Genomic DNA, 15,715 nt, shown 5'->3' on the forward strand with positions numbered 1-15,715 from the left:
TTGACTGCTTAATGTACAGACATTATGCGAACCTGTCATTTTTCGGCAACCTTCATCCACAAAGCTCCGATGTAGAGTCCATTTTTAAGGAAAGTTAATGGACATCAACTCTCTTCTCTGTTAACTGTGCACCAATAATTTTGACCCGCAGTATTTAATCATAGCGCAGGATTTTAAAACTTTGCGTGGTGGAAGTAAACTAAGACAGGTTTGCGGTAACACTAAGTGAAATCTCTTTGAGTAGTGTCGGTTCTGAGAAAGGAAAACGGTGGCCAACGACTCAATGTTTTGATCAGTTTGCTCTGCATCAGGGAATGCTGACTTCAGGAGGATGGTGGCTGTATTCTCCTGAAGACGACCAGAACACACAGATCGAAATGTCGAGTTGAACGGTTCTTTTCATAACAATCTCAAAAGAATTTTCACACGGTCATATCGCCAACCACTCTTAGTATTCATTGAGTATAACTTTATCATCTAAAGAGGTATGAGGGAACTGAATTAGACGGCTTTCCTTCCCATGACACTCTTGCCTTTGTATCAACGTTCTTATTTGCTGTTATGACGTGTACAACAGGCACCGTACTGTGGCTTTTGGTGCTGGGTTTTGGTACAGATGGGGCCCAGTTATTTGGTGGGCTGCCAGACAGTTTCATACCCGGTCTGGTTGTCTTTACAACTGGTATCGGTCGTATACCTGAGAATGCCTTATTAGGGAAGCTACCCCTGCGCCTCCCGGCTGCGGGACTAAGGTTCAAGGAATCGACCACTGGGGGCAGCTTCAAACGAGGTGGTGGGTGTGGTTTGTGTTGGGGTTTGGGTGTGGTCTTGAGGTGATTGTCACTTGGTGTTAAGCTTTTACGCCTTGGTTGCGGGCTTGAGCATGGTGATGGACGCGGTGATGAACGTGGTGATGAACGTGGTGATGAACGTGGTGATGGTCGACGGGATACACTGAGGAGATTGTCTGGTGGGTTGGCTGGTCTGTAAGGGCTTAAGGATCGGCTGTTTGACTTTGCGTCTCCCTCCGAGTCCTCATCGCGGAGGTCAGGTAGAGAGAGGGAGAGCCTACGCTCCCGTAGTCTCTTAGGGATCTCGATATCTTCGATTTCCTCCTCTTGGGTTTGCTCTGCTACTCGAATGAGTCCGTACTTGGCGACCTGGAAGACGGCACTGTTCAGCTGTTGTAGATGTTCCCGTTGCAGAGGGTTGTATTTGGTATGTGGTGTACTGTTCGTTTGCTTCACTTTACCGTCGCAGTGCTCAAGGCAGATGGCGGTGCCGGACTCCTTATGCTGCCAGGATGAGGTCGGATAGAAGGCAGCTCGTTTCATCAGCTCGGAGAGCGAGCTGCGACCCATGGCCTCCCGCTTTTTCCGTGCCTGTAGTTTCTTCTGGGCTATTGGGGAGAGTAGGAGGATGTCTGGGGTAGAGAGACGCCGGCTGGCGATAGCGTAGTCTTGGGCGGTGTTGAAAGACTTCGTGTCCCGAGCATTGACGTCAGCGTTACCTATCGTCACTAGGCTTCGGCAGATGTCGGCATGGCCACCTCTTGCTGCTTCAATCAGTGGGGTAATACCTGGATGAAAACAAGGTAAATCAGTTGATCATTTTGTAATTCACATTCATGGTAAACTCTTAAAGGTTTAACATTTTCAATAATAGCGTAAATTTCAGGATATTCATAGCACGGCACAACAGTGCAAAATGCCAGTTTTTTTACCAAACTCAATTTGACCATAATAACTCGGGTTTTGAGGAAGATTAGATATAGTTGTATCCGAAACGATTGAATAAGAAAATTTGTAGATGGTAAAAATTGAGTCATAACCATATCTGCACATCCGAATTGTGTGCGTTTTTGGAGAACATGCACGACTCTAGGCTGTGTGCCTTCTGGAAGTAGACCAAGATTTCCACTTAATTTTTTTTTTTTTTTTTTTTTAATGGCGTAAACATACCTTGGTTGTTCGGTTCGTTCACCAGAAGTCCCACCCTCCTGAAATTAGACAGAAGTGCCGTGACGACATCAAACTGGCCTCCCCTGCAGGCGTGCATCAGCGGAGTGTCCCCTTCCCGATCCCCAAGATTTGGATCAATGTCTGAGTCTTCGGCCAGTGCCTTCACCATTCCAACATCCCCAAGGAGGCAGGCGTGTGACAGGGCCGTCCTGCCATCCCGGTCCTTGGCGTTCACGTTCATGTCTTTCTTATCAAGAAGTATCTTGGCCAGTTCGCGCCGGTTCTTTGGCGCCATATCTAAGAGGCAAACTCTCATTAGGAGACTGTAGAACTCACTCTCTGGATCTCGGACGTCAAAGTTTATCCCCGGAACCGTGAGTGCTGACTTGATTCGCGAGAAACTGTTGGACCTCATTGCGCTCAGTAAGTTCTTTGTGGGGTCCATCATGACGTCACGGTTGTTCTTACCGCTCAGAATATGTATTATAGACGTTGGATTTGGCACTATTAAGCTGGGCATGTTATTTAACGGTTAACAGACAGAAAACTCTCGTTTTCCACTCAGCAAAACTGTTTTTAATAGTCTCCACAATAAGTTTATTTATAGGTTAACTTATTTTGTTTAGGTTACGCAAACCACTGTGACAAATCTTGCTTTATCTTCAGTTGTTTGGTTGTTACTGAAACACAATGGAGTTTTTTTGTGTTGGCTTATACAACCGGCGTCCCGTGGTGATTCATCGTTCCATTGGTTCTGAAAGAACAATTTAGATAAGAAATATCAGTGACCATTGCATCATTGTCGCTAAGGCCATATTATGACTGTTTTATACTTCTCAATATTTATGTTTCAAACTTCCTATCTACATGGATGACATCACATTGTTGACAATAGAGCCACAGGGCGTGGACTGCACGATTGGTACATACACATCTCGATGGAAGAAAGCGTCTTATACTGATAGCTAGCAGAGATGGTACTTTCTGGTTTTTTATCAGAATGAAAAAGTACATCTGAAAACTTCTTCGGCACTTTCATAACTATTGAATATCAGAACGAAAAAGAACATCTGAAATATTCTTCGGCACTTTCATAACTATTGAATTTACGTGAAAATTACGACATCAAATTTAAAAGTCTCCTATTACGGCCAGTGTAGTATCTTGCCTGCCAGAAAGGCGATGGAATGAATGTCACCCTTTTGTTAAACACAGGTTGGTCTATACCCCTGCAAGGTAAGGGCAAATAGCGGTTCGCTGTGAATCCTTGAAATTTGGGTTGTTGCGAAATCACAGACTTATTTGTCATGAAACTGATGATTACCCGTTCTGTATGGCCACAATAGAGTTAATAATGCATGGTTTATTGATAATGCTATGGTAGAATCTGGGATCAATATGTTTCTGAAAATAGCCTGTTCTCGATCGATTAATGCTCTTATGTTCAATGGGACCAAGCTGTTTTGACTGTCTGTTGATGACGAAGTTTCAAAAGACCGTTATGTAGGTTGGCAAGGTGGAAGCCGATGTCCGAAGTTTTCCGAGAATCAAGAATGGCGTCAATAAATTGTATAACAACAAAGTCCTGATCAGGTCGCATGCGCTCGCACATAGCATTTTGAGCACTACTTGGCATTTTAAAGAAACACGTTGCCTTGGATCGGACGAGTTGGTCTGTTCAAAGCGTTTGATAACCGGTTTTTATAAATGATGCATATGGTTGGAGAGATGTTTTAAAAGTATAATACAATGATCCACACAAGTTTGCCTCGTAATTGCGTGGTTTTCCTTTTAATGTGCGAACTAAAACGGTCGGCCATTTGTGGGAGTCAAAAATTTGACTCCCATAAATGGCCATGCTGGGAGTCAAAAATTTGACTCCCATAAATGGCTGACCGTGTTAGTCAACGAGGTAAAAGGAAAATAATGCAATTTCGAAACATGTTTGTGTGAATCATTGTATTCTACTTTTACAACATCTGTACCCATATGCATTTAACAAATAAAAAACGGTTTCAAACGCTTTTTAAAGACCAACTCGACCGATCCAAGGCAACGTGTTCCTTTAAAATAAGATAAATAATGTAGGCTTCTGAAATCCTCATAACAATCTTAGGTTCCCAGGCCACAGTTAAGACACACAGGGAAGGTGGTACACCGTGCCACTTATTGAACACCAAATGAATGAAGGTAATGCCGTTAATGGATTCAGACAACAATGATCAAGAACAACTACGCATACGGCTCAGCCTCCGCTCTTTCTTTCCTCCAGCCACAGGACAGAGTAAGGTCCCAGCTCACCCCGTTGGTATTCCGTGCCAGGGTGTGTCTTTTGTTTATGTTAGCGACGTACACTAAATATTGACTCGTTATTTTGTGGCTCTTTATTGCACACAAGATTATGGCCTTGTGGCAATGAAATGGTCACGGGTCTATTGTCAGAATGCTTTAATGTGTCATTAGGTATATCCGTGAAAAACTTTTTTCAACAGGGTCGAACCATGGAGTAAAAAAACTTGTTATATAAAACAAAATGCTACGAGTACTGTGCTACACTCAATCAACATAAAGATATTCAGGTTTGAAGAGGGTGGAACACACCACTATAATATGTAAGAAATCATATTAAACTGCATAATAAAACACTATAATTGAATCTATAATCATATTATAAAAAAGCAATTGATTATGTAAAATCGTTAGACAATCAAACTTTGAGTGTAAACATTTCGATGGTTGTACAACTAAAAGTTCAAGAACAGATCACACAAAAAACGAAGAACAAAAGCATTGAACCTTTCATTTTAAGAAACGAAAATAAACGTTCGTTTCCCGTAAAAGGGATATAAGGGTGAAACCCATCTAAAACTCATTTTTTTAGAGTTTAGTTTGGTTTTCGAGGTGTTAAAATTTTACTTCAAAATACTACTCATACAGTGTCACTGTTCGTGTACTTACGGGTTTCTTTATCAGGCGATCAAAACGACATTCATAGAAATAAGGAGAAAGTCTTCACAAGATGTCTTCTCATAAAATGTGTGTCCGTGGTCTGAAAGTGTCAAGTGATAATACCGTGATAATACCAAGCAAAGGTTTATATAAACCGACTTGCTCCACTGCTCCGCAAACACTGACTAAGTTGACAGAGTCATCTGATGAAATAACTAGCACTGTTTGCTCATGGACTTAAAACCGTTCTCGTGACATAGCGGTACCAACTACGCGGAAAACACAATCGATATTGTACGTTCATCGACCCGGTGCGGTGTGAATATTCATTAGGCTGCATCTTAGCGGAAGAGTGTTATTTCTGGAAACAGATCCCCCCCCAAAAAAAAATAATTGAAACGAATATTTGATTTCCTTATGATGCGTTTTGTGAGCTTCTTTGGAAGTTGCGTGGAGAATTGACGAGAAAGTGTAGATTTATTTGATTCGTGGATAGAAGGCGAGCACTGAAGTCACGCATCTTCAGAGTCCCTTCTCTGACTTAAACTATTTCCCCCAGTCTTTGTACTTTGTCAAAGACGTTTGGTCACATTTAAAACTATTTCTTTGAAAAATCGTTAAGCGTATGGTATAAAGTGCTTGCAACCTTATCCAGTAAATTGTTTCGTTTAAAATTATATGTTTACCAATTTGAACTGGAAAATGTAGATTCGAACGAATCTAAAGTTAAGTGTAGATTCATAATATCAGTACTGCTCATCGCAGGAACGGAAACAATCTATTCGATTTTTATAAAGTATATAATTTATAAGAGATGTTGAATTTGAATCAGAGATAAAGAGTGTATTGACTTTGGTTTTTACCCATTGATATTATAAAGGTTTGAGTGTGTGGTGGGGGAGGGGTTCTACACGTACCGCCGCTGGTCATCGAAAGACTGGCGCGCTTCCTCCTCCTTCTGCCCCCCCCCCCCCCCCCCCTCTCTCTCTCTCTCTCTCTCTCCCTCTCTCTGATCCAGGACGGGCGAGAGGGCTAACGCTTACACAAAATCTGAAGGGTGTTTTCCCTCAATAACTAGTTTCATAATCGTTTGTATTGGGTCTGTCTGTATGTTTTGTCTCTTTGTTTGTTGGACTGTTGGAGTGTTTGTTTGTTTGTTTGTATGTTTGGTTGGTAAGGTGTTTTTATGTGTGTGTTTCTTTACAATTCGTTTTACTTGTTACTGTTTGCAACCATCTCTAAGAGTCTAGTGTGAGGAACACCCATTGAATAAGAACTTGAAACCTTGAAGGCTCTTTTAATAATATGGCCCATCTTAAATCTTATTTTAAGTCTCAATTGTTTATTTCATGTTTGCAATATTGTCCCGTTGTGTAAGAGTCAGAAGCTATGGCTTAATTTACAGATTATTTCTTTATTTGTTCAAACTGGTTTGTGTAAAGTGTAGTTTAAAAGAGCTCTTAGCGGGTCACACACGAGTGTCGAATGGTCAGGTTAGAGCCTGGTCATTAATTATTAATGGATCACTCAATGACAAGATATTGACTATTTGCTTCAGCATTTCGAAGAATACTATCCTTCGTAATTGCCCGTCATTATGGCATGCAAACAACACTAATGTTCTGGGTATGTATTTGCCGCAAGATGTTGGGAATCTGGCTTCTGGCCAAGTTTGTCTTTGCAACCCAGTGACGTCAAGGGATGTGTATTTTTGGGATTATAATGTGACAGCGGTAATCACTGACGCGGCACATCGGATTCAGGCCATTGATTTGTTCAATTGCGAATTTTTGTAACGTGAAATAATTGCCAACGTGTTAAACTTAGACAATGAGACACACCTTATTGGTCCTTTCTTATGATTTTATGGGGCAAGACCAGTGTCTTGAGGCTTTCTTTGAAGACAGAAGTTGGTTGGTATCGACTCAATAAAATGTGTGCACACAATCTCATCGATTATAAAGTCATAAACGGTACCAGTTCTCCATCTCCCATCTGACTATCAAAATGAGAAACTTAGCCTTTCGTCGTGTGCCTGCAAGAAGGTTCCTTTTACGAAAATGTGCCCGGCAAGAGGATTACAATATTGCAAGGGCTGTCCCAATTTTGTGTTGCGTGTCAAGAAAAGTAAGAGTGCAACTTAAGTCATTTTCTGCCATGCACTTAGGCCGTTACAGGAAAGTTAAATAACACATGGGAATATAAAAACATGTCTTGGAAGTATTTCTGTATAACTTGAATAAAAATGATATAATAATGATTCAACAGCAAACAAAACAATACAAAACAACGTAAAACAGACACAACGAAATTAGTCCTGTAAAAACCTGTGACATAAGATAAGTTTTGAGAAGAGATTTGAATGTTGTGGTACAAAGACAAATCTAAGATTAGGTGGTAGAGAGTTCCAGATGTGTGGCGCAGCTGAAGAAAAATACCTGTCTCCCACGGAGTAGCGAGACTTGGGTTACATGAGAAGAAGCATGGAACTTGATCGAAGATTTCTTGATGGAGTGTAAACTTGAAGAAGTGCAGAAATATAGTGGGGATTCTTGCCATTAAGTGCTTTGTGGACAATGAGCATCAGCTTGAAGATGATTCGTTGAGAGATAGGGAGTCAGTGTAGTTGTTTCAGAATGGGGGTGATGGAATAGGATTTCTTAGACACTGTCACAATGCGGGCAGCGGTATTTTGGTGGCGTTGAAGACGTTTTTATTCTCTTTTTCAAATGAGCCATTTTATTGCTGTGGATGTTTCAATTCAGTAAAAAGTTGTACTTTGAGTGCCCGGCCGGAAATCCAGCCTTGAGACCTTCTGCCGGCCACACGGCTCTTATTGATACCCCAAAGTTACCGCCGCTTATTTGAATTGCCGAAAGTTCTAAGTTCATGTCGTTACTGTGAAGGTGTTCGTCATTTAGCTGCGGCATGCCTGCCATATTTCTCCGTTTCGGAAATCTCCCAAGAAACACAAGGTTGCCTATGAATTGTCAGGCTTGCATAGTTGAACTTTCACCTACAGACAACATGGTTCATTCCTTCTTTCAAATTTCAGGGCGTTGTCTTCTTCTTGCAGGAAGTTTACCTATGTATGTTTGCATGGTTGTACTGAGCACTTATTGCTATTGGGTTGCTGTACAGAGACAATATCATGGCAAATAAACCACGTAGGTTACGGGATGAAAGGAATTTTGGAAATAATGGATAAGAAACACGAGCGAAGGTACAATACTGATTAATATATAGATGTGTGATATAATGCATAACAGTCATTAGTTGGGAGAACATAGAAAGTAGAACACGACGCGTCGTCAGCAAGATAATTATACTCTTTACGATGTGTGTGTATCAAGGGTGAAACAAATTAAACAAAATTTATAAAATTGACATCAGCTATATAATAGTTTGCGATTTTGTTATGAGACACACGAATGAATTAGTTGGAACAGGGTCCTTCATCTACACATGGCAGCTATATATATATCCTTCGGCTTCCCTTCAATTCAAATAATGATATTCAAATTGGCCTTGTGCCAGCCACCGGGCGTGAATCGAATCCCATCGGTTAGATATTCCAGTAAATCCTTGCTCTGTTTGGTATAGACATAAAAAGTGAAAGCCCAGAGGAAACGACACCAACAGTAACCAACTTATGCTTCATGTCAGGTTACTGATTTGGCTTACCTGGGGTTAATGAAGGAAATAAATAAATAAGACTAGAACATAATATTTTTTTCTCCCAGGGGCTCCCGTGGTAGAATTCGAACTTTGATCCACCACATAAAGGTTCTATAGTGTAGGGATACATGTACCACCCATACATGTTTGTTAGACCTCCTGCTTGTCCCATTCTCTCATAATACACACATTCGTTTCAATCGAAGAGAAATTGTTCATGCGTCTGATGCTGATAACTTCCCACTCATGCATGCTATCCGCCACAATGGCTTTGTCGAAAAGGTACCATAAAAAAGGTCTCTCGATCGATTTATGATCGATTTAAGCAAAAAAAGAACAGTGCCATGAAGAAGGATAACACTGTATTTATTGACTTTAATAAACACCTATTTGTTCCTTTTACAATGAACACAAAGTGGCTCATCAGCGGCTATGATTCGGTCACTGTTTGCAGTTCAAATAGTGACAATTGCTGCTCTATGAAATTACATCGCGTTGGCCACGGGCTCACATTGGATGGATTTTAGGACTTCTTCTTTTGTGTATTATAGGCACTAGCCAGCTATATTTAACATTATATGAACAAATATGACCATGACTGAGAAATGTAAAGTGAGAAATGTGCTCCTTTGCAATATCGGATATGATGAATCATTGCTTTAATTAAGATTTGTTGACCATAGAGAAAGGGTACACAAGCCTATACTCGGGCGTTCGTATACTTTCGAAAAGTTTCAATGGAATTCTTTAAAGACAGTGGACACTATTGGTAATTGTGAAAGACTAGTCTTCACAGTTGGTGTATCTCAACATATGCGTAAAATAACAAACCTGTGAAAATTTGAGCTCAATCGGTCGTCGAAGTTGCGAGATAATAATAAAAGAAAAAACACCCTTGTCACACGAAGGTGTGTGCTTTCAGATGCTTGATTTTGAGACCTCAAATTCTAAACTTGAGGTCACGAAATCAAATTCGTGCAAAATTACTTCTTTCTCGAAAACTACGTCACTTCAGAGGGAGCTATTTCTCACAATGTTTTATACTATCAACCTCTCCCCGTTACTCGTAATCAAGAAAGGTTTTATGATGATAATTATTCTGAGTAATTACCAATAGTGTCCACTGCCTTTAAAACAAATTAAATACTCTGAAGCGTCACATTGAACAAAGACGTTCCATTAATTGAATATAAACAAGAATAAGGTATATTATTATTATTATTATTATTATAAGAACATGAATTTTCAAGAGACGTACCTATCGTCACAAATAGTTTCTGGTTTACCGACCTGTTTTCGCGTATAGTTCTCGGAAATGTTGTCGGTCAACAACGAATTTTACGTCAGGATTTTCCGGCCATGGGTCGCCAAAACATACCCCTGCCTCATGCCTGAAGCTCAGATTCAATTTCCCTTTCTCGTAAACTACATTACTTCAAGGGGTGTCGTTTTAACACTATTTTGTTATGTACCAACAGCTCTCCAACCAAAGGTGTACTCTCCCGTTAAAGGGAAGATACACGTTTGGTAATTACTCAAAACAAATGTTAACTTATAAACTGACTTGGTATATAACGAGCATTGGGGAGCTGTTGATAGTATCACACATTGTGAGAAACGGCTCCCTCTGAAGTAGCATAGATTTTGAGAAAGAGGTTCTTGTGTTCCTGTCTGAAAGCACACTTATTCGTCTTACAAGGGTGTTTTTTCTCTCATCATTTTCTCGCAGCTTCGATGACCAGTTATATAAGCTCAAATTTTCACAGGCTTGTTATTTTATGCTTATGGTGGGATACACCAATGAGAAGACTGGTCTTTGCAATTGCCAAACGTGTATCCTTTAAATATGAAAATAAATTGTATTTAATGAAAGCTGTCATGAAATGAAAATGAGTGACCCTGCAAGCTTCGCAACTCATACAACAAAAACAAAAATCCGCAGAATGTTTATGACATTATTTTTAAAAGCCACAACACGGTCAACAGCAGCACAATCTTCCAAACAGTTTGCGTTGCTGGATTGTTTGTGTTGATATACCGATTTGAAATCTTATCAACTTGAATGAGATTGTATTTTAATATACATTATCATTTAACGACTCAAAAGTGGTCAAATGAAGACCTGTTATAATCTCTAATACCACGTAATGGCAAAGCAGAGTGCACAATGTAGGGCAAGGACGCAGTATCAAGCTATCTCATTTTAAAGTTGGGCGAAATAGTTTATGGTGTGTCCCACGACCCAACAACCACACTATCAACAACAGTTATTTGGGATAAAACAAAGCCAAAGTCACTGGAGCGAAATTTGAACCAACGATCTCGACTCAACGTGGCCGCACTCGGCCAAGGCGGTCTCCTTATTTTGCCAAAATCTTTGTTCGGAACAGCCGAAGCCATACAACCAATACTGCCGTGTAGCCAGGGATCGCCCACACGTTTACGATACAAACAGGGAAGCGGCTCCCATGGTCTCACCTTATTTAAAGACACTGGATACCTTTGGTATTTGTCAAAGACCAGTCTTCTCACTTGGTTTATCTCAAAATAATGTATAAAATAACAAACCTGTGAACATTTGAACTCAATTATTCGTCGAAGTTGCGAGATAATAATGGAAGACAAAAAAAACACCCTTGCCGCACGAAGTCGTGTGCTTTCATAGTCGATGCTTGATTTCGGGACCTCAAAATCTAATTCTGATTGTCGCAAAAACAAATTCAAATATTTGAGTTGAAAATGACTTTCTTTCTCAAAAATTACGTTACTTCAGAGGGAGCCGTTTCTCAAAATGTGTTTAATATCAACCGCTTTCCATTAACAATTATTTTGAGTAATTACCAATAGTGTCCAGTGCCTTTAAGGGGTGCAACTTTTTATTTTAGATATCAAACAATAAACCACAAAGGAAACTGACTTGTTAGTTTATCCGAGTCAGTATCCCTTGTGGTTTATTAAGGGAATCACTGGTTCTCGATAATTTTAAATTAATATCAAGAACCATGCAGGCCTCGGCGGGTTTAAACCACTAGTTGAAAACCGATTCAACACACTTTGATTCCCATTCATGAATAAATAACTATTGATAACGCAGTCTTGTGGTACGACAAACAAGACAGTGTGATGTAAGGCTCATTTCCAGGTAAAATATTGTCACCAAACCATCTTTGCTACCTCGTTACAAAGACCATTGATTAACAATAATTCTGTTTGCCCATTGCTGCAAAATAAAGAAGTAATTCTTGAGGAGGTTTGTTGTCTGTTGTCTGTAAGGCATGCTGTCTGCCTACATACACATTGAGAATAAAGCAGTCTGTTCCAAATTTATCAAAAAATATCAAACTTAAGTTGATATCTGAATATATTGATTATAATGCAGACAAGAAACGTGGACCAATGGAAAACAAGTCTCGCACCTCGAGAATCGGCATTAATTATTGATAATGCAGTCTGGTGGTACGACAAACAAGACAGGGTGATGTAAAGGCTCATTTCCAGGTAAAATCAAACCATACCTCGTTAAAAAGACTATTGATTAACAATAATTCTGTGTGCCAAAAATAAAGAGGTATTTCTTAAGGAGTGCTGCTGTCTGTTGTGAGAGTTTGTTCCTTCCGAGAGACAAGAATGAAACTGTACAAAATACAAGGTTGCAGTCCCCTGGAAGATTCCAAGAAGTGGGACCTTGCAACTGCTGGCTTATTTCAACAATCGCTATAATAATACAAATAAAATGAATGGAGTTTTGAAAAGAAGGGGCTTCAGTTATTGATGTCATTCGATAACATACATGGGCATTGTTTCCTCTTCTTAATGAACAGAGAGCCGATCCAACCACTAAAACACAAACCATAGAGAGAATTAGCCTCATCATAGTTGCACGGGCTTTTTGATTGTGTTTCCTTGTCGGAACAGTTGCTTTTATCGGCATAGCATTGAGAAGGGGTGAAGATCTGTATGTAAGGTCTGCTGTCAGAAAGAGTTAGTTCCTCCCCGAGAGACAAGAATGAAACTGTACAACATGCAAGGTTGCAGTCACTGCAGTCACCGGGAAGATTCCACGAAGTGAGACCTAGCAACCGTTGGCATATTTCAATAAGGGATTCAATGTGTGGTGAAGAGGTTTTCAACTAGTGGTTTAAACCCGCCGGGCCTGATTCTTGATAATTTTACCGAGACGTAGATTCCCAATCATAAATACCTTTTTTGGTAAGAAAACCATCAACACTTTTTGGTCAAAAAGTTAAATAAATGCAAAAATTTTAATTGTTCAATAATTTCTTTCAACAAAACACCCCTCAGCTACGAGATGGTAAGGCCCTCGGCTAAACAACTCCTTATAAGGAGATTGCTGTGCGCGTCGCGCGTATCGCGTGATGTGGCACAACTGTCCCGCCGTTGCTCTCGACCAATAGGAATGAAGAAACTGTCTTATAAGCACAGGTGCAAGCTCGCGTGTCACGCCCAAACACCCCCACGTGATGCCCTCTCGACCAACTGTCTTAGGTATGTATGAATGATTGTTAAAGGCATTGGGTATTGGTAATTACTCAAAATAACTGTTTAGCATAAAAACTTCATTGTTAACGATCAATGGGGAGCTGTTGATAATATAAAACATTGTGAGAAACGGCTCCCTCTGAAGTAACGTAGTTTTCGAGAAAGACAAAAATAATTTTCATACATACAAATAATATTTGAATTTGATTTCGAGACCTCATAATTAGATTTTGAGGGTTCTAAATCAAATCTGAAAGCACACAACTTCGTGTGGCTATAGGTGTTTCTTCTTCCATTATCATCTCGCAACTTCGATGACCAATTGTTATTTTGTGCATAAATGTTAAGATACACCATGAGTGAGAAGACTGGTCTATTACCAAAGTTGTCCGGTGTCTTTAAGATACACATCAAATGAATGGATTTTGAAATGTAGAGGCTTCAGTTATCGATGCCATAGTGATCATGCAATGGGCATTGTTTCATCTTCTTAATGAACAGAGACCAACTTGCCAATGCATCAGTAATGCAAACTGGTTTGGGAGTGTTGCATCACAACCACTGCTTTAACCACTATAAACAAACTCTTGCAACGGAGAAAAAAAGTCTCACCTCTATAAGGGTCATGTCACGTGTGACAAGTTAATACAGGCAACCAATTCTAGAGAATCTTTAAGAAGAGAAGTCATTCACATTTTGACTGTTCACACATTTGGGATCATTAGATATTATATGAAAAGTTACTCGTGTGCTACTAAAGTGTCCTTTATATATAGTATGCATTGCAATTGCGTTTGGTTGCCTCGGGTCGCCAGCAAAATTTACCTCGTGTGACTTGGCCCATGCCCAACGCTAAGTCAGTTGCATGGTAGTTTAAAGCTCTTTTACCGAGAAGTCTCCCGATTTTCCGAAAAATCTACTCTGCGGTAGTAAAATAATAAAGCAAGACAAGTTCTCAAAAGAACACAATCTACCGGCCCAGCAAGTATAATCACATGTATCTAAATATAAATTGTTAAACCGCCAATTTTGAACATTCTCGGAAAGTGAGCTATAATAAACCTTTCTCCAGAAGACGATCAGAGCATACTGATCAAAACGTCGAGTTGAAACCAACGGTTCATTAGAGATAGTCATGTGTTATCCGCAAACCTTTCCATGTTATAATAAACCCGCAAATCATCCCTGGAAGATTGGGCAATACACCCGCCAAAGGGGGGAACACTATCGATTAACACAGATTATTATTGTTGGTTTGTGGGGTGAGGTTTTTTTTTTCTTTATTGGCCCTTCGTTGGCATTAATCAATGACTAGTTAATCAGGGTCGTTCTGTAATACCAAGAAAAGAGCCCGGAATCCTTGATTTATCGATTTCTAAACCAGTATTCGAAAACAACCTGAGTTGCCCTCCCCTACCCCCCCCCCGCCCCCCAACAAAAAGGAGGGGGTTGTGTGTAAGGTGAGGGCTGTATAAATGTAAAGAGGGTACAACAAATCGCCATGCTCTCTATGTGTCCCACTACAGGCTATTATTTTGACACTTTAAATGGACCTACGTCCCTTTTCCCGCTAAATAAGTTTCCTTGCTTTCTTGTCCACAATCTAACTACTAAATAGAGTTTGTTCAATGGTAATTGTATACAAGACATGTCTGTTATTTTTTTGTTTTCGCATTTTAAATTTGTTTTTTTTTAAATTATATCCAGTGCGCAGAACGTCTCCCCAATATTTAGGGCTGGTATTATTCCCCTCCCCGGTATACGAATTAATGTAACTATACATCCAGCATGACAAAACTCTTTTTTGTTCGTTTCACGAAAGATGTGGCATGTCGTGGCCTAAAGTTAAGTGCACTGGACACAAGCTCTGGTGTTTCGGATCAGCAGAGTGTGGGTTCTAGTCCAAGTCGTTACAAAAAATGTGTAATTGATCATCAGAACACAACCAGGATTCGTCCTTCGGATGGGACGTAAAGTTGTTGCTCCCGTGTGTTGTGTAATGATTGCCCGTGGTCAAGGTGTTTTGTTGTAAGTAATTAATAACAAGATTATCAAAGACAATGCATATTACACAAACATCATGCTTTAGGCGATAAGAAATCAAACAGGTTGTTTTTTTTTAAGTTCGCGAGGCATCTTTGCTTCGCCAAGTTCTCTTGTACTGAAGTGTGAACCTCTGGCTTGAATAACAAATTGTTTGAAAATGTTCACATAGATTGTTCTTCCACGGCATCGGCTTCCCATGCTAAAATAAAAATGGTAGGTCCAGGTCAATTTAAAACTCCCCGAACAAGTTTTGCCCCATCAGTGACCTTCCAGGCTTTGTCCGATGCTGCTCACCTGGTGACCTTTCGATGCCAATGATGAAATAGCCTACTCAAGGTAAACCCAATAAACGACACCCTTAAAAGCAAACATTTGCATCAAACAATCTTATTTCAATCTCTGCATGGTTCAAGTCACCGTAGGTAAGCGCACAGTGTCATTTCAAAGCCTCCTACACTAAAGTATGTAAATTGACTATAACGGGTAAGCCTGTGTAACTGTATGTAAGTAAACATTCACACAATCAATACTGGGCATTTCCGGTGCTCTCAAGAATTCTTCCTCTATAGTTGAAGCATGGA

The 15,715-nt window shown here is 40.1% G+C and overlaps 1 protein-coding gene across 1 annotated transcript; it reads right to left on the minus strand.

The window, feature by feature from the left end:
• Positions 1–319: 319 nt before the first annotated feature.
• LOC117288562 (ankyrin repeat domain-containing protein 34A-like) lies at positions 320–4,984 on the minus strand. Its single transcript, XM_033769468.1, has 4 exons — positions 4,920–4,984; positions 1,962–2,715; positions 904–1,579; positions 320–825 (listed from the first exon to the last, which is right to left on the minus strand). Exons 2-4 carry the CDS (start codon positions 2,479–2,481, stop codon positions 474–476), a joined length of 1,548 nt encoding a protein of 515 aa, XP_033625359.1. The 5' UTR covers positions 2,482–2,715; positions 4,920–4,984; the 3' UTR covers positions 320–473.
• Positions 4,985–15,715: the final 10,731 nt, after the last annotated feature.

Source organism: Asterias rubens, chromosome 3, assembly GCF_902459465.1.
Source record: "Asterias rubens chromosome 3, eAstRub1.3, whole genome shotgun sequence".
Taxonomy (NCBI): domain Eukaryota; kingdom Metazoa; phylum Echinodermata; class Asteroidea; order Forcipulatida; family Asteriidae; genus Asterias; species Asterias rubens.